The sequence below is a fragment of the Carcharhinus amblyrhynchos genome, chromosome 5 (genome assembly GCF_965287045.1).
Source record: "Carcharhinus amblyrhynchos chromosome 5, sCarAmb.v2.hapA, whole genome shotgun sequence".
Taxonomy (NCBI): Eukaryota; Metazoa; Chordata; class Chondrichthyes; order Carcharhiniformes; family Carcharhinidae; genus Carcharhinus; species Carcharhinus amblyrhynchos.
The window spans coordinates 1,666,991-1,690,026 of NC_137328.1; the positions used below are offsets into that span (position 1 = coordinate 1,666,991).

The window sequence follows — 23,036 nt, forward strand, 5'->3', positions numbered from 1 at the left end:
TAAGCATTTAAAATGTTGATGCCTGTGCATTATTTTAGCAAAGAATCCATCTGTTGGCATACTTCAGCTTTAACAAAATTAGTAGAAATGATCAATTTGGTAAATGGATTCACCAACTGTGAATTATTAGCATTACCTTTATAGGCATGGTAACCTGTAGTCCTTCCTTCCTTGCCTTGGTGTTGTCAGTGCACAGTCCACCAGCCAGTATTTGTACCAATGACTTTTGATGCCCATATCCGAATTGTCTATTACACCAGCGTGGAACATTTTCCATGTCCACACTTAGTCTGTCCATGAGTTTTGTAAAGGAACCCTTAGCTGCATTTTCCACTGAACGGATTGAAAGAAGGTGCTTTGGTTCTAAATAAAGAAATGAAAAAAATTACCCTGTGGAGTAATTTATTTTATTCAACCAAACTTATTTAGATATTCTCTTCAACTAATTATCGAAAAAAATAATTTATTTTACATGAAAACTATAACTCTACTAGATCTCACAATTCCTGAAATCATGATATTTACGTCTGGAGTTAAGCTGTAATTTACCTTTTTATTCTAAGGCAATTAAAATTTTACTACTAGCACAATTACTTATTTCCCCAATGGAGTTTGGTAATTATCCTTCTCATATGATGGTTTTATGGCCTCAGTACAACAAACATGTTCTACTCACTGCTAGTTTTGTCAGGTTTATAATTAATAAATGTGTTTTGTGTAGATAAATGAAATTATCACTTGTTAGTGTGTCCCATTTACCCTAGATTTCCAAATGGCTTCAAGGTTTAGGTAACGTCTTTTCCCCCTTTTTCAGATCTGCATTCCACAGAAAATCCTAATCCATCTGTTGCTATCCATACACTAAACTACAAACATAATTAAATTAAGATTTATACACATTCCATAGCACTGATGAAAAAAGGCAGGTTGTGAAACACAGTGCATAGGATGATCATATGAGAGTAAGACTGCCTCGCAACATATGAGGCTTGAAATGAACACCAGACTATTTGCCAAAAGCAAGTAATTAAAGCAGTAAACTCATCAAGTTTACTAATTACAGTATTCACTATTATAAGGTTGATAAAGCAAGGTGTGATTGTTTCTTGCAGTGACTGTGACAGCAAGATTACAAACTAAATTGGATAACGAAAATTATTTTGGTTAGTAAATGTGTATTCTTTCAATAATAAAATTATTCAAACTATATCGTTATTCCTTCACTATCATGAGGTCAAAATTGTGGAACTCCCTCCCGAACAGCACTATGGGTGCATTTACACCATGGATTGCAGCGATTCAAGAAGGCAGCTCACAACCATCTTCTCAAGGGCAATTAGGGATGGGCAACAAATGCTGGCCTTGCCAGTGATGCCCACATCCTATGAAGGAATAAATCAGAATCCCTACAGCGCAGAAGGAGGCCATTCGGCCCATCAAGGCTGCACCGACAACAATCTCACCCAAGTCCTGTCCCCGTAACCTAACATATTTACCCTGACGCCAAGGGCAAATTTAGCATGGCCTATTAACCTAACTCATACATCTTTGGACTTTGGGAGGAGACTGGAGTACCCGAGGAAACCCATGCAGACATGGGGAAAACGTGCAAACATGACACAGTCATCTCTGGCTGGAATGAACTCCGGATACCTGGCACTATGAGACAGCAGTGAAATAACTGTGCCACTGTTGCCACCTGTTACCAATGCAAACATTTCTAGTTAGTTTTAAAAAATAGAATGTGATTGAAATAAATTCATCTGTAATAGCAAGAAGTTACGCTTGTTCTGTTTCTGTAACTATTTGCGGAAACTGCACAATGTTTTACTAACAGGATCAGAAATCAATGCTTCCAGATTGCTCCAAAAGCAGGGAAAAGCCAATCCTGAACCAGCAATAAGCTGAGCAGTGGATATCAAATTGACTCTGGTGATGGAGGACAGGCTGACTTGTCCAAAAACGTAAATAGTTTTCATTTTTAAAAACATAATATATGACAGCTTTTCACAATGCACTGGTTAGATCTTCAAGACACCGAATTGCATGGTGCTCAAGTCACCTTGATTTTTAGTGCTCATATTCCATGAAAAAAAGAGAGTTTGATCAGGATTTTAGGAAAGTAAATATTCTTGCACTTCCTGATCATTAGCTGCAAGCGTATAGAAAGCACAAAATGATTTATATTAAATGTACCAATGCCCTTATCCAAAAAAGATTTCCAGCACTGTACAGTATCAAAGTCAAGCAACCCAGGTATTTGTGATACACTAGCTCCCACCTAATGGTCAATGATTGTAATACAGTTGGAACTGGGAACTGAATTTTTGTTTCTCGTAAGCCAACACTGAAATGGCATTGTCAGTTTGTTTTGCCTGGAAACAAAATTGCACTGGAATAGAATTTCCAAATTCCAACAATATATTTTGGCATTGTACTTCACTTTCAATGCAATAGTTGGGGCCAAGCTGTATAATAAAGGTCATGTTCAATTTAATTGAACTATTACATTACAATGGAAAAAGATATACTTGAAACAGCTGTCAAAACCCAGCCATACGTACTTATTTTCTAAACTCGACAACAATTCAACAGATCTTTCAACTCTTCCAATCACAGAATCAAAAATATAGTAGAATATAGATGAAAATGTTTTGTATATTTCTATATCCAAACACAAAAAAATGTTGCTGATATCATCCCAGAAAAAAAGTACATAGTGGTGTGTAAATTGATTTTGCTGAAATATCATTGCTTAACATGTTTCAGATTTCAGTACTTCAGTCCCAGTCAGTCATATTTTCAAGTCTGAACAATTAAGTTCTAAAACACTAGGAGATAATTTGATGATTTAGATATGCATTCTTGCACAATCATTAACGCAACTTAAGAGGACTTGAAATCATGTGGCCCATGATACCTTAAATTGATCATTAGAATGCATGCATTCTCTGCCTCTAGTCACATTTTGTCTGCTCTGGAATTTTACTGGAACGGGATATATTTATGCTGGTTTTAGGAACAGGAGGAGAAGAGAGAGAGGGAGTAAGAGAGAAGGGGTAAACATTAAGTGGCATTTATTATAGGTCCTCAGCAAAGTTCCTTTATGGTAATATTGCTTCTCTTTATTGAACAGGTTCCAATGATATATGCAAGTAATATTATATTGCATTTCATGGCACTTAAAACATGTAGAACTTGAAGTGAACCATCCCCTAAAGCTACAGATAACCACCACAGTAAACAATAAATAAGATACGAAAGGATGTGTGCTGATTCCTTTAGAGACAATTTGAATTGCTGAAATGTACTCAGCAAGGCATATCTGTATTCTTTCCAATGTATAGTTTATTTCTGTTCTTGCGAATTGCATTCCCATAGTTAGTGTGCGCTCCGATTCACAATACCTTTGTCAATTTAAATTATGGATTCTTTATGCAAGGGTTTCAGAGAAGCTATAAATGTTTCAGGCTAGTCATTTATTTTTAAACCCTGCATTGCATAAAATGTTATGGAAGTTCTATACAGGTTGCAAGAGATTCACAACAAATGAATCCACGGCTACTGTTGGTATTTATCTCAGCATGCTGAAGATTTATGAGGCACTAACAGTCATTATGAAGGATTCAATGGGTACCAACGCAATAGTAGCACACTTTAAATATTGTGGTGTTTGTATTCAAAACTCATGGTAAAACAGACATAGGCAACATCAGAATATTTTTTCATTCATAAATATGGTATCCCTGGCAAGCCTGGTATTTATTGCCCATCCCTAAATATGGGGGAGAAGGTGGTGATGAACTGGTCTTCTTGCTGCAGCCCATATGAGGAGAATAGTCGCAGAGTGCACTTGGGGAGGGTGTCCCAGAATTTTGACTTTGACATGAAGGATCAGCTGCATCGCTCCAAGACAGGACAATGGGTGTTTTGGAGGGGAACTTGTTGGCAGTGATGTTTCCATTTGCTGCTGTCCTTTCTGTTTTAGGTCAAAGAAATGGTGCATGATTTCAAATCTCACCATGGTATGTTGAAAATTTGAATTCAGTTTTAAAAGAAAAAGAGCTAGCATCAGTGAGATAAAAAAAGTGACCATGAAATAATCAGATTGCTGGAAAAACCCAACTGCTTGATAACAACCTTTAGCAAAGAAAACCTATCATCCTAGCCCAAACTGGCCTTCATGTGCTTGGCTCTCACTTGCCCCTCTGGTGCCTTAGCTAGCCATTATATTGTATTAAAATGTCACCTCAGGGCAACTAAAGTTAGGCAACCCTCAGCAGCTATTCCCAAATCCAAGAATATATATATTTTATAAAAAGTGATCATCAGGAATAAGGTGCAGGTTCATTTGTACAATAACCAAGTTAACTGCAGTCAGGAAGGATTCAGAAGGGATGAGGGAAATATAGGCCATCTGAGGCCCAGAATTTCTTTGGCACCCCTGCTCCTATTGTCTTTAATATGATAGGGCCTCTGCTTCTACTCTGTGTTAGAATGTAACTGGTACAAATTTGTATTGGATGTAATGTAACCAATAGTAATAAGCTATATGGGTCAGCTGACCCAGTAAACCATGGAACCAATTATAGAATGATGTGATGGTCAGTGACCAGCTGACTCACTATAAATAAGAACCGGTTAGGAATTGTGGTAAGCTTGGATTGGCCCACGGGGAGGCCCCACATTTGCTGTCTTTGATTTATAAGTTGGAATAAGTTTTGTTATATGTTTTTGCCTGCATTTGAAGAGTTCCTTCTGAGGAAACACTCAGTACACTACTGAAGTGTCACTGGGGTCCTGTGTTGATTCTGACAGCATATACTATTGAAGTTCTTCCTTCGCTTAGTTGGACCCCTCAGCAGCTGTTGAAAATAACTGGATTAAACTTGTTGCGGGGTAGGAACAGAGCAGCAAACAGAACCACTTGCTTTTACCTGCCTGTTTTCTGTCATGTAGAAAGAGTTAAAGCCCCCAATCAATCTTCTGGTGTTTTGCTATATAGACTGAAGAGTTTCAAAAACAGTAGTAGTGTGTGAAAATTTGCCTTGCAAACAGGTCTCTGTATAAAGACAAAAAATAGCAGGGATGCACAGTATGTTTTGGGAATAAAATTATAGTTGAATATTGTTTGTGAAGTGGTTTTCTGATAGAAAGTGGAAAGATATAGACAGTACTATTTGTGTAGTGGACAAGTGTAGTAGGTACAAGAGGATCTTCTTCTAGGAACCTTGGAAGAGGAAGGGTTCCCATTGGCAGCACTGGATCTGGCTGATAATAAACAGCAACCTGCAAAGATACAGAATACAGCCCATTGCCAGCTGCAAACTACTTTCCTGCCAACCTGCTACAGGAAGAAGAAATGTTTGAAGGAAACCTGCAGCCAGGGAGACTGTTACATCAATCACTGTTGACAAGACTTTTACACAACTCTGCAAATGTGCCCCAGATGAATGATCCAATGGTTATTTTCTCAGTAAAGTTGCCTGATGAGCAACATGTTCTGCCAAATCTGATTGCATCACCTCACTGCTCGGACACTAAAACATTCCTGAGGATATAAATCTTATCACTACATTGCAAATAACAATGCAACCATTTTTACTCATCAACCATCTCTTTATATATATGTACAATTAATATTTATTTCCATCTGTGCACCTACATGGCAACAATGCAGATTGTATTGCTTTACTCATGCTACTGTTCCTCAGTGCAAATTCCACAGTAGAATTAAATCTGGTGGCAGCTTGGTATTCTACAATGGGGACGTCAGATGCCCGGACATATCTCGCCTTTTGCAACTTCCAGAGTTTGGCTCATACACTTTGCCTGCCCACTGTATGCCACTTCAGTTCTCACAGTGAGCCAACTGCATCACATTAGCTGTGCATCAGCCTGGTGGACAGGTTTCATCCTGTGCTGCTGTGCTCTTTGGAATCACTACTTCTTCTCTCCACAAAGGAAGATGAAGCCCAACACCTAGATCCTTTCCAAGCAATCCCCTTGTCTCTCCAAGCAAGGAGTTACAGCCATGTGTAATTGGAGCCCCAGATTCAGGTAAGAATGAGGCTGATGGGAATAGAAGAGCTAAGGTTGGAGGTAGCTCATGTGGAACATAAACACTGGCATAAACCAGGTGAGTAGAAAGGCTCATTTCTCTGCAAAAGGATCTATGTAAATACTACATAATTTTTAAAGATTGTATACACAGGGCTCATAGGAGGAGATTTCATAGCTTCTGTTGTCTTATTCAGTATTGGCATGAGAATCCATTTCCATAACCTATCAACATGAGAAGTAGCACTTCCTCTGCTCACTGTCTCGCTCCCTGCTTATTCACGAGCACCTCCACATGAGGATTTCCTTTCTACATCACAGTTTGCTAACCTCCTTTGTCGAACCTTTCCAAACAAAGCAATGTGTTCATCAAGGGATTAGCTCAGACTCTATCCTGGGATCTTTGCATGCCTGCTGGTCCACACAACTAGAAGAAACACTAAGAGTTTCAGAAAGTGACATTTATGAGCTGCTATTCTACAAATTTCCTGCTTTCTTTTCATTCATCGTACTGTGTGTTGAGGAAAATGAGGCAGGGATATATGCTACCAATAAAATGAGCTGGTTTTGTCAAATTCAGCAAGGTTAATATGCCATTACACACAGTGCAGAAAAAAAGACCCAGGTATAGCGAGTTACATGTGCATGCATGCATGGTGGTGAAGGGATGGAGTCAGGCCATCATGGTGGCACAGTGGTTAGCACTGCTGCCTCACAGCATCAGGGACCAGGGTTCAATTCTGGCCTCGGGTCACTGTCTGTGTGGAGTTTGCACATTCTCCCCATATCTGCCTGGGTCTCCTTCGGGTGCTCTGGTTTCCATCCATAGTCCAAAGACAAGCTGATTAGGTGGATTGGCCATGTTAAATTGCTCCTTAATGTCTGGCAGATTAGCAAGGGTAAATACATGGGCTTACAGGGATAGAACCTGGGTGGGATTGGGGTCAGTGCAGGTTCAATGGGCTGAATGGTCTCCTTCTGCACTGTAGAGATTCTATGATATCCCCAAAAGCAGAGTTTCGGGATCATGGGAGCAATCAAGTGTCAAGGCTGGACCACCTCGATTAGGATGTGGAGATGACGGCGTTGGACTGGGGTAAATACAGTAAGAAGTCTCACAACACCAGGTTAAAGTCCAACAGGTTTATTTGTAACAGACGCCACAGCTTTCAGAACTGGCTGTTCCTTCCACCCACCTGATGAAGGAACAGCCAGTTCCAAAAGCTAGTGGCGTTTGCTACAAAGAAACCTGTTGGACTTCAACCTGGTGTTGTGAGATTTCTTACTTGTTTACCTTGGTTAAAACAGAGATAGATTGTTCCTTGATTGTTGTTGTTCATCCATCGTCATCAATGAGGACTTCAACACCATTAGTCATTTTGAGTCATTTTACATTTGGATGCAATGTGTCCAAAGATGACTGATCAGGCCAATTTGGGCACGGAATGTCCTGGCACATATTGGACAGACTTGTGTAGACACTGTAGTTGTTGCGCTGGTGGCTCTGGACTTGCACAGCTCACGCTTAAGTTGTGCTTCAGCAATGCACCTTGCTTCGTAAGCTTGACAGCCCTTGTGGATGAGGCAGTGCCAGATAGGGCGGTTTTGTGCCAGCATTTCCCAGGTGGTCGTTTCTATGTCAAGCAACTTCAAGAGGCCTTGAGTGTGTCTTTGTAACATTTCTTCTGCCCTCGATGCGAGCATTTTCCAGCAGAGAGTTCCCCAAAAAGGAGCTGCTTGGGTATTCGCTTGTCTGACATATGGATGACATGACCTGCCCACCGCGTCTGCGCTCTCATCAGCAGTGTGTGGACTGATGGTAGACTTGCTCTACAGAGAACTTCAGTATCTGTACTTTGTCTTGCCATCTGATGCGTAATATTCTGCAAGGACAAGTCATGTGGAAATGATTGAGCTGTCTTGCATGCCTTCGATACACAGTCCACACTTCACAGGCATACAGGAGGGTAGTGAGTACCATGGTGCTGTAGACCTTCAGTTTTGTTGCTGGGCTGATTCCTCGACGTTCCCATACAGTGGAGTGCATTCTACCAAAAGCAGAACTTGCCTTTGCTATTCTGCAGTTAACTTCTGTATCAATAGTCATTGCTTGGGAAAGGGTGCTGCCAAGATAAGTGAACTGGTCCACTGCCTGTAGTTTCTGTTCTTTGATTGTGATTATGGGTTCTTGTACAGTGCATGAGGAGCAGGCTGGTGCATGACTTCGGTCTTTTTAATGTTAATGTGAGTCCAAAGTTATCACAAGCTGTGGAAAATTTGTCCATACTGACTTGCATCTCTGGCTCTGAGCCAGTAAGAAGTCTGACAACACCAGGTTTACCCCAGTCTAATGCCGGCATCTCCACATCTGAGCCAGTATACAGGGCACAGTCATCAGCAAAGAGGAAGTCTCTCAGAACAGTCTCCATCACTTTGGTACTGGCTTGAAGTCTCCTCAGGTTGAAGAACTTCCTATCCACTCTGTACTTGAGGCTGATTCCAGCAACACCATCCTGGAAGGCATCATTCAGCATGGCAGTAAACATCATGCTGAACAGTGTGGGTGCGAGCACACAGCCCTGTTTGACGTCATTGGTGACTGGGAATGCCTCAGAGGATTCTCTGCCATCCAGTACTCTGGCCATCATGGAACTGGCTTACCATCTGAATGAATTTTGGGGGCAGCTGAACTTTGACATGATCCTCCACAGGCCTTGTTGGCTGACCATGTCGAAGCATTTCAGGAGGTCAACAAAGGTTGTGTAGAGCTCGTGATTCTGCTCCTGACACTTCTGAAGTTGGCACACAGCAAAAATCACATCAATAGTCCTGTGACCTTTGCAGAAGCCATACTGTGACTCTGGAAGCAGGCCCAGCTCCAGATGAGTGACCACACAATTTAGAGGACTCTTGCAAGGGTTTTTTCTGTAATGGACAGCAGCGAGATTCCTCGGTGGTTGTCACATATTTGCCGATTGCCCTTCCTCTTGTAGGGGTGTACGACGGAAGCATCTTTCAAGTTCCTGAGGAATGGATCCTTGTTTCCAAAAGGACTGGAACAACTCGGTGAGCTTCTCGATAAGTACAGGACCAGCAGCTTTGTAGATCTCTGCGGGTATGGCATCAGCCCCTGAGACTTTGCCACCAGATTTCTGGCTGACAGCTTTCACGACTTCGGTGGGTCATCCATGGTGCTGTTGATATTGACCTGTGGAATCCTGTCTATTGCCTCATCATTAATAGATGACGGTCAGTTAAGGATGGCTTCAAAGTGTTCAGCCCATCTCTGAAGGATCTGAGCCCTCTCTGTAATGAGAGCTGTACCATCTGTATTCAGGAGGGGGAACTCCCGAGAGATCGAGGTCCGTAGAGTGTATTGAGGGCCTCATGTCATTTCTGTCAGCGTATCCCTGTATTTCATCTGCCTTGGCGCTCAGCCAGGCATCCTGCATTTTACACAATTTATTCTGGACTGTCCTGCGAGCACTGGTAAAAGCATTTTTCTTGGCAACTGATGATGGGTCGTTCTGACAGATCCGATGAAGACGGCACTTTTCAACAAGTAGAGCCTGTATCTCCTCTTCATACTCATCGAACTAATCATGCTGCTTGCGGGTTGAGGGCCCGAGCATCTTCAGTGCAGATGAATGGACAGCATCCCTGAAGCATTCCCAGTCGTGCTCAGCGCCGCCTGCAAGATGTAGGTCAGCAAGCTTGACTTCTAAGTCTTCAGCCATTGCTGAAGCTATGTTGGGGTTCTTCGGCTTGGCCACATCGATTCTTTTCATAACCTTGCTTCCTTGTGGTCACCGCTTGGGTCTGATGTGGAGCCTTATTTTGGAGACACTGAGCCTATGATCTGTCCAGCAGTGAGCACCACACATGGCCTTAGTCACCCTGACATCCTGCCTGTCTTTTCTCCTGACAATGACATAGTCAATAAGATGCCAATGCTTACAGCGGGGGTGCATCCAGGAGGTCTTGTTACGGGTAGGCAGACAGAAGGTTGTGTTGGTGATGAGGAGGTCATGTGCTGCACAGGTCTTCATTAAGAGTTGGCCATTACTGTTACACTTGCCATTCCATGCTTCCCAATGACTCCCTGCCAGATTGCAGAGTCACAACCAACTCTTGCATTGAAATCGCCAAGCAAGTTCAGCTTGTCGATACTGATAGTAGGGCATCCAATTCTTAGTAGAACTTGTCTTTCATCTCGTCCGGGTTGTTCATTGTGGGGGCACAGGCGCTGATCAGGATGGCTTGACTTCTGTTCTGTAGCGGAAGCTATAATGTCATAAGCTGGTCGTTCACACCCTTGGTGTTTCTTGATTAATTAGGGGATCAGCGGTTATGGGGAAAAGACAGGAGAATGGGGATGAGAAAAATATCTGCCATAATTGAATGGCGGAGCAGACTTGATGGGCCAAGTGGCCTAACTGTGCTCCAATGTCTTGTGGTCTTATGGACTTCTTCAGAGTTAAAGAGAAGGAGAAAGGCAATTTTATACTGTGTAAGAGAGAGTCAAGCAGCTGGAGGAATAGAAGGTAAGTGATTGTTGGGAGCTAGGCGAGATCACAGACAGATCATGAGACAGAGGAAGGGCTAATGGTAGAAGATGGTGCGAGTGTTTGCATAAAGATATCAGATTGTGTTAATGGGAGGATAAGGTCAGTGCTCAGTGAAAACAAAACTAAAGAATATGTGACAGATGGACTGGTTTTGATGGTGGGTGGTGAGTTTGCATTGGAACAAAAAATATATTTTATAATAAAAGGGTCAGGATAGAGGAGAATGGTCCCAGTGTAAAGTTGTTGAATTTGTTGTTGAATCCTGGGAGCTATAACGTGCCTAACCAGAAGATGAGATGTTGTTCCTCCATTTTGCGTTTGGCTTCACTGGAACATTACAGCAGGCCAAAGACAGACACTTGGGCATGAGTAAGGTGCTGAATTGAAATGGGAAGGAAAGTCGGGGTTATGATTGTGGGCCAAGCAAAGGTGTTTAATAAGGCAGTCACACAGTCTGCATTTACTCTTCTCAATGTAAAGAAGATCACATAGGGAACAGCTAAAACTGAAAGAGATGCAAGTGAAAAGTTGCTTCACCTGAAAGAAGTGTTTGTGGCCTTGGACAGTGAGGAGCATGGAGGTAAAGGGGCAGGCTCTGCATCTTCTGCGATTGCAAAGGAAGGTGTTGTGGGAAGGGGACGAGTCATCGGGGTGAGTTAAGGAAAATGTCAGACATGTCAGAAGCACCATTTTCAAAGGTAGCATCACTGAAACAGATAACGGAGAATGTGATGGAATCCTGACAGGAGGCAGGGTGTGAAGGAGCTTTAATCAAGATAGCTGAGAGCTTGTAAAGGTTGGTGGTCAGTATATCACGTGAAATGTAGACCGAGGTGACAAGCAAGGGAAGTGTTTGAAATGGAACTGTAAGTTGCAAAATGAGGTAGCATACATCGTCTGTTTCTGTTCATAGTCTTTCTGAAGTAACATGTTGACTGATATGACTTTGTAGGAAACCCAAGTACAGCCTAGTCAAAAACACCAAAAAGCGAGCAGGCACTTAGTAATACAGATCTTAAATTCTGCTGAAAAGTGAGACATGTTGCTGAAGCTTTTCATCTTGCCTCATCAGGAAAAACACAAGAAAACTAAATTTCAATCAATTATTATCCTACAGGAGTAAAGAATGCCAACTGGATGATAAGTCATTCCAATTGGCTGAGATGTTGCCACAGGGAAAGCAATAGGGTCCCCAAAGCTTCTGGGTAATTCAGAATTGTATTAAGAACTGACTCAAAACACATCTGGAGGGAAATTAGCTGAAGATTCTGCATTCTGACTACTTTTTATAGACAGAGACAAGGATATGGATAGCCTGACATGCCATATACATGATTTCCTATAATCAATTAGATAAGAGACAAATTCATTTGCAGAATGCTGGATGATGATTCAGTGCTATATTCTATGTAAACTCTGCCTAAAATAACAACTGTTACCTTACATTTTTTTTTTCATGGGACTGGTAAGATCAGCATTGCCCATCCCCAAGTAGCCTTGAACTGAGACCATTTCAAAGAGCAGTTGAGAGTCAACCACATTGCTGTGGATCTGGAATCACACGTATGGTAGACTGGGTAATGACGGCAGATTTCCTTCCCTAAAGGACATTAGTGAACCAGATAGATTTTTACAACAATCGACTACAACAATCAGTTATTATAGTCACAATTGTGGAGACCAGCTTTATATTCCAGATTTATTTAGCTGCTGTGGTGTGATTTGAACCCATCTCGCAAAACATTAGCCTGGACCTCTGAATTACTAGACATCAGACTTTACCACAATGCCACCATCTTGCCAATTCACAATGAATTTTCACATTTCACTAACATCCATTCTATCTTTTCCTGCATCTACAGGACTGCCACACCCATCCAAGCCACATGCTATTTAGCTGCAAGTCCACCAGTTGGCAAGAGAAACAAAAGTCATTGACAAATGTACACAAAACATAGTTTGATTTTCATTATAAAAAAGGTTTCAAATTTCTCTATGCAAAGAATTGTGATTTTGTACACCACTGAAGCTTCAAGACAAACACAGTTCACTGACATTACACTATGTTTGGAGCTTGTTAAGGTATTTTCAAAACTGAAAAGTTCAGAATTACTCTTTTTTATAACATATAAAATTCTGAAAAATACAAGTTGTCAGATTGCTACCGTGAATGATTTAAAGCAGAAATCAGCCAATTGTGGATCCCCTATTAGTCAGTCTTCACTGAAGTAAAATTAAGTAATCTCCATTCATCAGCAATGAAGGAGGCAGTTGATAACTCTTGGTTTCATTAAATGCTAAGGGAACAAGTAGACACGTTTAATCAACATGCAAAAGCAGCTTATTGCTGAGGACATTCAAGGCAACTTGAAAGTATCACTTTACATTGCATTAAGTATGTTGAGCTTTATACACTGTCAGAGAAGTTGATTGCCAGAGAATACATGATCACATCAATGTACTGTAACTGAGCAGCAGTTAGCTGGCCCTTACCTGCATACTGACTGTAATCAGTCACATTATGCGTTATTTATTTTGCAATCAGCCTATTACACAGTACAATAAACGAATACCATTTGGAGGGCTGCAAGTGCTTGCTGCACCTTACTGAAAATTCTAGCTACTCCCAATCTTGACTAAAAATCTGCTAGTGGGATAGGTTATAGCTTGATCATAAAATACACAGTGTGCCTTTGGTGTGTTTGTGAAAGGCTGAGCTTTCAGTTAGGTTGAACATAAAAGTACATTTTTAATATCAAACAAACAGGTTAGGGGAAAGCACTGAATTTTTCCTACAGAGTGAACCATATGATTTACTTACGTGATTTAGTGATAACGTCCTGCAAATCAGCCATAGAATCAATTATTGCAGACAGAAGGTCCGAACTGGAAAACCAGTCCAAAGCCTGGGTAAAGTGGTTCTGCTCTCTTCTCTGTCCTGGTAAAAGTGTAACAAAGTAATGTGACAATACATGTAGTAACAGTAAACAGCACAGAACTGTACTAAACTATAAAACACCAATGCCAATATTTGTGTGGACTCCAGTAAAACAGGTTTAATTTCAATGTGGAACGTTTTTTGCCTTTAAATATCATCAGTTTTTAACGCACATTTTGAATGATAGGAATTGTGCATGTTTCCCTGGATGTGCTGCTAAATATTGTTCAGTCTTCAGCCTGTGACAACTTGCCTTTCTCAAGCAACCTGTTCGCAAAATAACTTTCAGCATCAAAAATTCAATTTCATTAGAGCAAATTACTAAAATTATAGAAGACGATTTAGTGAATCTGACCTCGACGAAGATGATAACATCCGCTTTCTGCTGCCCATAAACATTGAGCTATTGCAACAGTTGCAAAAATAGAATGAATTTGCAGTACAAAATGACCTACTTTGTGGAACTAAATTGAGCCAACAAGATAGCTTTAAGAAAAGGAATCAGTCACACTGATTTTCTAAGATTGGGATTATGGTTTGCTAACGTTTGGTGTTTCCATTAGTTATTCACTTGGATACAGATGTTGGGTTTACTCCCACTTGTGGTCTGAGCATCTTACTCTGTCCATACTGTCCAATATCAAACTAAATAAGCATATAAGCAGAGAGTTTGTGGGATGAATGAACCATGACAGCTGCCAGCAAATCAGCACAAAACTGCACGATGTGTAGCCACAAACCAGCTGAACATTTGAGGGAATGCAATCACTTACTATTGAGAAGGGTGCCAGGTTCAAGTAATGTAAATGTTGCTGTTGAGAGAACCATAGACCTTGGGGAAGATAGTTATGCATACAAAGCCTAACACTCTCTCATCCTGATTTGCTTTGGCTGTGGGATAAGATATTTACATGTTCCTTTTGGTAAAAGGAGTCATACCTAATGTTGTATATTTCACATATTTGAGATTCCTTAGAATAATGTAGAGGTGACACTAGTTTTAAAGAATGCAGGAGATTTATATTTTTATATAATGCTTTAAAATGTTGACTCCATATTTCAGTTCAGTTTTAATAGCCTTTGTGTCTGTTTACTTTTCTCTGAGTCCACACCCAGATTTAACCAATTAAACATGGAGCATTATTCCGTTACCAGACTTTCCTCATCAAAGCAACTGAACCATTGAACATTTACACCTATCGCGTTGATAAACTATGAATGGGAAGATGTTGCTAATATCGTCTGTCTCGGCCTGTAGCATAAAAGTTAAAGACCACAGCAACCTTGACAGCCACCAACCATGCTCTTCCCCAAGACTTAGGTTGTGACTGTGGCAGGCTAAATAGTGATGGCCTCCTTGATGAAGTGGAAGCATCGGAGGCATTGTTCCTTCAAGATGTTCATGTTCCCTGTAGAGTCACTTCGGGGAAAGCCTCCTGTGTAGTGCTCCCGACTTCAGCCTGGTGCTGTTTGCTCATTTGTTTCTTGCTGCTCCTCCTCCAGTCAATTACATATAATTGCAGTAAACTGTTTAGAAGGCAGCTCAGATCGTTTCAGCTCAGAATGACTCTTTTCACTGGGGCAGAAAAAGATCAGAAAATGCCGAACAATTGACCAGCAACCTCAAATGACAAACTATCAACTAACCTGTATGTAACAGAGAAGCATTTTGAGCTGTTGCAGTGTCCTTCCTGCTCAATAGTGCATGGGTTACTGGGCAAGTTGGTCACAAACCAGGCACTGGAAGTCCAATATCACAAGAGAGTCCTACAACAAGCAGACTCGAATTTTAATTATTCAGTGAGTTAACCAGTTCTCGTTTGTACTCTGAAAGCCTGCGAAGTAGCAATTTTAGTATGCAACTTGCCATATGGATGTGTTGAGATTAAAAAACGGGTATGTAGTGAGTAAAATTACAGGCCTGTGTGGGAAGTCACCTAGCCTGGTAGAGTGTCACTTTTCCCCAGCCAACTGCAGGAAAAGGATGTTTACCTAGGCACACTCCAAACCAAGGTTAAACTGTATCTTATTAACCGAGTTCAAGGGATCAAGATAATCCTAAAGAATTGGTATGGATGAATGAAATGTTTAAACTAACTTATCTTCCTTTCACAAACCACTTATTTCCTTGTGTGGCTAACACAGATCTACATCAGGCTCCCAGAGCATCAGTTAGAAAGTAACTTAGTTCTATTCACGTGGATGACAGCAATGTTTTAGATTTTCCTTTAAGAGAAATTTCTTTACAGACCAGTGAACAGTAAAACCCAAATCCAAGAAACAGTACTGCTTCAAAACATCAACCTAAAGAATGCTTATTGGATTCGCTCATTGACTTGTCACCCACATTCTACTGCAATATGGAGATCCTTTCAGTAAATGCTGGAAATACACAGGAAGCAGCCGTTTAGCCCATTATGCCAGCTTCCTGTAAATATTATCTGAATAGATTCACTCTCCTGCTCTTTCCCCCATAGTCCTGCAAATTCTCTATCTTTGATTTCCAAACCAATTCTTTGGAAGTTCCCATTAAGTCTTCACCCATCATCCTTTCAGGCAATGCATTCCAGATCATAACGAATCACTATTTTTCCTCGTCTCCACTGTGATCTGTTGTTGAATCCTAACATTTGTGCCCTTGATTACTTGCACTCCCAGTCATTGAAAACAGCTTCTCTGAATTTTTCACAATTTTGAACACATCTGTCAACTCCACCCTTTACATTCTCTATTCTAAGAATAACCACAGCTTCTCCAATCTCACCACATAAATAAAATCCCTAATTCCTGGCACCATTCTAGTAAGCACCTTTGTAAGGTCTTGTCAACCTTGCCAAAGTGTGGTTGTCCGAATATTCCGTCTGAGACGCAACCAGTGATTTATAAAGATTTAGTATACCTTCTTCGTTTTTGAGCTTCAAATCTCCATAATGAAGCCAAGCAACCATGTATTTTTACAACAAATAGATGCTTGGTATTACAGAACTTTATTGCTGAAGACATGCTCACAAAGCATTTCATCTTGCACTCATCAGCACATACAATAATACCAAATCTCAAAGGGAACAATAATCTTCAGGGAACAGCCATTCCCGATTCATCTCATTGCCTTGACCAAAGCTGATTTGGTTTAAATCTAAACATAAACGTGGCAGTTAGCTATTTCCTGGTCCATTCTCTATGGCAACATATCCACCAACTGAAGTCCACTTGCCAACACATCACCACCCTTTTCACATGCAGGATAAATTGCTGTTCCCTTTGAGATTTAGTATCGTTACAAACTCATCCTGATGAGTAAAAGCTTCGGCAGTATTTATCTTTTCTCAAGTGATGTTTTTATAACTGTTTTCTCATTGTCTTGTCACCTTCAAAGATATATGCAAACCTCAGATGCCCTCTGCCTGCACCAAATTTAATATCTCGTCATAATCAAGTGCCCTGTGGAAAAGGCAGTGGAAGCAGATTCAATAGTAATTTTCAAAACAAACTGGATAAATACTTGAGATAGGAAAATCTGTAATGTTTTAGGGAAATTAAAATGGGCTGAATGGTCTTCTGTGATCTATTACTTTGGTAAATTACCTACTGAAATTTCTAAAAGAACAGCACAATATTTTATTTCTGGGATTCTGTGAAGATAACAATGTCCATTTGAAGAATATGATGCCCGAACAAAGCAGATGACCTATTTCAGATTCCAGAATGGCTCTCAATAGCTGGTTCCCAAAGTCATCTAAATAATTTATATACATCAGATGTAAATGGCAAATTCCTTTTTAACACAACCATCAGAGGCGATGGACAATCACTGAGTTACTAGATGTGAAAGGCATGTTCCACATGCTTCCCCAGTAATGGATAGGACCCAATGTTAACTTCAATCCAAAGGGTTTCAAGTGAGTTAAAATCTTGCCCACAATGTTAATGGAAGCTGGACAAAAGTGGTACAGCTTTGACACAATCAACTGTTAGTGGTCAAAAGGTGAGGCGTCTGGGTCCTACGTAGTGTCACGTAACTGAAAATTTTAAGAGGACTTTGACATGAGTTCTCCTTTGACCTGTTGGCGTGGGTAGTGATATCACAATGTCATCCAGCAGCTTAAAATCTGCTGAGATAAACTCCAGACCTCCAACATCGCAAGAGTGGCTCAGGTTGCTGGGTTTCAGTCCACAGAAAAACCCAGAATACGCTACCAAAGTATTCTATACAAAACCCTTCAGTGGAGAAGGTGGATCATTTTTCATGGTTGGGGGTGTTCCAGTGTCTCTGACTGGAGACTGCGATGTGGCGCTCTGAGTTTCATGAAGTGATTCTCGAGGAATCCCAAAAATCATCATGCAGAAAAAAATATCAGAATTTCTCTCATCTAAATTTCCATGGCATTGTTGACAACAGGCAGAGGGGGTATCATTCACCAATTCACAACTCCTATGGGAAGATTCATTCTTTTTAAGAAATGTCAATTTTCCAAAAGAAAGGGGAGATTATTGGAAAGTTCATCTTTGTTGCACATGTGTAGTGAGGGTCAAGGTTTGACGCTTTATAAACACAAATGCAAACCAAAACAATAATTCAAACCAGTGTACTTGTTTTATAAAAATAATGCACTGTAAATATGCACATGGCACCCATCAATGACGGTTACATACAGCGCTGACAGAGGACAGAATGGTCATTTTATTTTTACTTATGCTTAATATCACCACCAGTTTTCGTAGTCAGTCAGAAGAAGGAACAAGAGATAGACAAGGGGTAAAAGTTTGTAGATTATAGTCCCTCACAGGAAACTTGCTGCTCATTAAATGGTTATATCATTCTGCACTAATCTAATAGTCAATAAATAACTAGAAAAATACAGGTAGAGATACACTTTGTAGCAATTAATTTATTCTGTAAAATATATTGCTCAATGTTGCTAGTTTCAGTTCTGTCAAAAATAGACTGTGTTGCAAAATATTGACATTTCTCATCTGTTCTCACTCTTTAAGTAAAAGTCAGCTGGGTGAAAGAGGGCGAGATTTACTCTCTTGTTGAAAGCTGCTCCAACCCTATATTCCAGTTTGTCTCTCTTAACTCTGGGTGGCTGCTCACTTACTGCTTCCTAGCCAAAAGTTATTTGATTAGTAATTCCCTGCTGCTTCTAGAACTCGCTTCCGAAACCACAATGCTACAACACATTACCTGACCAATATCACATTGTAGTTCTTGTTGTGCAGAATTAACTACTGCATTTCCTACATTACAACAGTGACGAAATTTCAAAATTACTTTATCGGTTGTAAAACACTCTGGGACAGCCTACAATTGAGAACTATTCTAGAAGTGAAAGCCTTATTTCCTTGCAAATCATTTTTGACTGTCTACTGCCCTAATATCAATCATTCCCACTGATCATTGCATTTTGCAGACATAGCAAACATATTCTTCCACAGACCAATACACTCATGAGTTATTCCTGCTTATAATATTAATGAAAGAGTTTTTAACAATAGCAGTTTTCTCTCAAGTAGCTCATATTGTCTTTCAGGACTTCCAACTATGGTTCTGTAGAAATGCATTAATATTTGCAAACTATTGTTCCAGTGAGGGAACTCTTGTCAAGGAATGCAATGGTGGATATTATTTGTGGAGTTCAATGACAAAAATCCTTACCCCTTATCCCCACACCCCCTCAACCCCCAGAATCCAACTGGTCTTCCCTGAAACTACCATGAATCTTTCAGAGGAACCCGCCACCTTTTATCTGCTACAGCTGAACAATGACAACTGACCTGACACAGGAGCAAATGAACAGTCACCCAGCCATCTGAAGTGAAGAAAGATAGCTGAAAACTGTTTTGGTGCATTTCTAAGTTTTAGTTAGTTTGTATTTGCCCTGATTCCAACAAATCCAAGGTGGCGCCAGAGTAAGCTGACTTCTTGCAAGCTGTGCCCAGCATATCTTTTCATTCTAAATTTTACTCTTGTCTTATGCTTCTAAAACTGCATTCTAACTCTTTTAAACTCTCTCCCTCCCAGCAATGACTGTAACACTACATTCTGCACTCTCTCATTTCCTTCTCTATGAACAGTATGTTTTGCCTGCATAGCGTGCAAGAAATGATACTTTTCACTGATTGTTAATGCATGTGACAATAATAAATCAAAGCAAATCAGTAAATATCTTTGAACAGAAAGGTGCCAGCTTTTCCATCAGCTGGTTAGTTTAGGTCATTAAAGCACTAACAGTGCTAACAATGCCAAGGTTGCAGGTTCAATCCCCGTACTGGCGAAAGTGTATGTTCCGAGAGAAATTGAACATCCCTTTGTCGGTTCGTAAGGAAAAAGCTTGGATGAGCTTCCCACACAATCTGCAGTAACTATTCAGCACTTGAAGCAGAGCGCACCACAGTTGAAACATTCTAACAGTGGAACATTTTTCCACTATGTGCCTCTTCAGGAGGGACATGGATTAACTCGAAATGAAGAATCTTCTTCTATGTTCCATTATTTGAAATCATCTTAAGCCCTCAAGGGAGAATGAAATTGATCAATTCTCAAGTTTTTCCATGGTGAACAACTGCACCACATAAATGAACAGGCATTTAGATTCATCCTGTAAATTCCTTACAATATTGATGGTCGAGACAAAACGAGTCATGAATTCCTTCCATGAGAAGCCAGCAAACAGCTGTGGATTCCTCAGCCAATGACCTTTGGGAACTGAGACAGCCACCAAACAAAATGGAAGCTGATCCATTGTGATCCAAAGAGAGTTTTAAAGAAATCAATGGTGTGCAACATTCAACAATCTCCAGTGCTGCATAAACAAACCTCAATCTGGAGGAATGAGGCAAAATTTGACAGTCATAAGTGCTGCAGAAGAACCACTACCATAAAGAATGAAGGGAAACCGACTATTCTATGCATTGACCAAAACTGCATACTATTCCTTACAGTAATCAAGAGTCCTTTGAGAAATGCTTCTCATGCCAGTTAGATCTCCACTCATTACAATTGTCCTTAGGCAATGGAGGAGAGAAGTTGGCCACATTTCCAATTCCAATTACTATCCAGTGACCCTTCCTGGAAAGATGTATGTCAGACCAGGACTGAATCATGCTTGGCTGCAATAAACTCTGCAATCAAACAGATTGCCAAAACTTAGCGTTTTGGCTGATGTATTGAAAAAAAAATCAAAAAGGCAATTTTAAAGTTACTGGCACCCATGGGACAGTAGCACCACACACCTCATTCTCAGATTGGGGTGGTGGGGGTGAGGTTAGAAATTAAAATTTGAAGATAGTACAACATGAAACAGAACCTGCACATGTGTACATACAGGCCAGGATTCTCCCAGCCCACTGCACTGCTGGAATAATGCAGCAAGCCGGGGGACATTAGCGGGACTCATGGCCAGCATCTGACCGATCATAAGTCTCGAAGGTTCTTTTTTCTGATATAATCAACCTTGGGGTTGTGCCCTTGGACAGTGCCAGTCTGGCATCTTGGCCCTGTCCATTGGGCATCCTGTCACTGGACAGTGCCACAGGGGCACTAGCCCTACTCAGGGAAGGGTGAGGGGAGGGGGAAACAGCGATCCAATGCACACTCTGCAATGAGAGAAAAAGGGAACGGGCATTCTGAGCTGGCCAGAGGAGCAGCCGGTGGGGAGGGGGGAAAATCGGTGGAGCCTGCAAAAGAAATCAGGGAGCCAGTGATTGGGGGGAGAGGAGGGTGTGGGGGCAATGCATGTGCACCAATCTCCCCACTGACAGATCAACGCATGTGCAGTAGACAGCTGAACATTACCCTGCCGGCCTCTCCAGTCAGATGAGGCTCTTCTCCCTTTCCCACTTTCCAGCATGAGGAACTGTGTGGTGCACAGTATCAGAGATTTATTCGGCTAAGTAAGCCCAAAAACAGGTGGGAAATTCTCCTGTTTTCCCAGCCATCAGGCACTTAGTTTTTTTTGGAGAATCCTGGCTTCAATCTTTAAAGAACAAGCCAATGATGCAGATCTTAATGTTCACCAACTGATATTAAAGAATAAATAAATTCTAATGATGACTTAACACATTTCAAGGTCAGGCTTGAGAAGAGGGTGGCACCAACTGGTAACAGTGAACACTGATATTGAACTGAGGGATTTCTTGTCAAATGTCAGGTTGTCAATTGGTAGTACCTAGCCAGATCAACAAGATTACCCAGCAGTGGCCAAAGTCTGCTGACTGAATAGATAATTAACTAAGGATTGGACTTCCCAATGGGGGAGACAGTTTTTCAGTATCCAGTTGATCCTGATGTGACATACTGATTTTCTGGATTCACGAGGGGTGACATTCCAAATATTGATAGTCACATTTCTATTAACTTTCTGATTTGAGAACACAATACAAGACAAGGATCAAAAGGAAACTTGAAAATGAAAGATGTGCAGCTAAAACATTTTGCGATAAATTTCAATCCAAAAATGACAGCCAGGCTAGTACTTACCTGAATGAATGATGTAGGATTTCACTTTGCCAGTGCAAATTGCAAGTCTTGGTTTGTTCTTAAAGCCCTCTGTCCAGGTAAATAGGGGTTTACATCCTAAACCGAATGCTCGAAGTCTATTGGCCGCTATAATTACAATAACGCTTTTTCGGAATATCTGAATCAATCCTTTTTGAGACCTTTTTTTCTTCAATTTGCTTGGGTTACTTTCCAAAGAAAGTACCTGGACGACTGTCCTGATTTCATTTTTGAAAAATTCACAGGTATGCATTTGCTCTTGAAGGAAGTCCTTCTGCATAGACAGTTCACAGGATTTACTGTATAATGGATATAATGCACCTGCCATCAGAGCACAAGCTGCCAGCAAAGCAACATGCTCCTTCTGTTTCTGAGACAATAGTTTCTTCGTAAGAGACAGTTCAAGGGTCACCTTGTCCTTGACTTTTGCCAGGCTAGATAATTTTTCTTTGGCTTCTTCTGCTCCAAGATGGCATGTCTGTGAAAAATTATGGAATTCAGCCGGTTGTAATTCTTAATTCTGTTTTAAATAATTCATTAATTCTTTTCATTATGAATTTATGGGAGTAACAAAGCAGCTTCTAGCCAGACTTTTAATTACGATGAGAAGCTTCCAACACTGAAATATCTGCACTTTTACTTATTTCTTTAAAAAGATAACAAAATGAGTGAGTCAGTTGTATTCTCAAGAGTTCCTTCATCTTTGTGGGGACCAAGAACACCTCCTGATTATCATCTCTGAATAGGAATACGAGCTATTTGAGCCCGAGAGCTTGAACATTCATATCAGAGCCAAGTGGATGACGCACAAGATCAGAGCATGCTGGAAAAACTCAGCAGGTCTTCCAACATTGAATAGGAGAGAGTCAAGGTTCTGGGGGCATTGATTCTGTTTCTCTCTTAGTCGATGCTGGCAGACCTGCTGAGTTTTTCCAGCATCCTCTGATCTTGTTTCGGATTCCAGCATCTACAG

General features: G+C 40.8%; 1 protein-coding gene across 3 annotated transcripts in view; it reads right to left on the reverse strand.

Annotated features, from left to right (window-relative positions):
• ccdc171 (coiled-coil domain containing 171) overlaps positions 1-23,036 on the reverse strand; it is a 218,560-nt gene that overhangs the window by 85,586 nt on the left and 109,938 nt on the right. For all 3 annotated transcript variants that reach the window (XM_080188307.1, XM_080188306.1, XM_080188308.1), the window contains exons 16-18: positions 22,046-22,541; positions 13,450-13,566; positions 137-363 (exon numbers count right to left, since the gene is read on the reverse strand). In XM_080188307.1, coding sequence (XP_080044433.1) covers positions 137-363; positions 13,450-13,566; positions 22,046-22,541 — 840 coding nt within the window. The remainder of the gene's footprint in view (positions 1-136; positions 364-13,449; positions 13,567-22,045; positions 22,542-23,036) is intronic.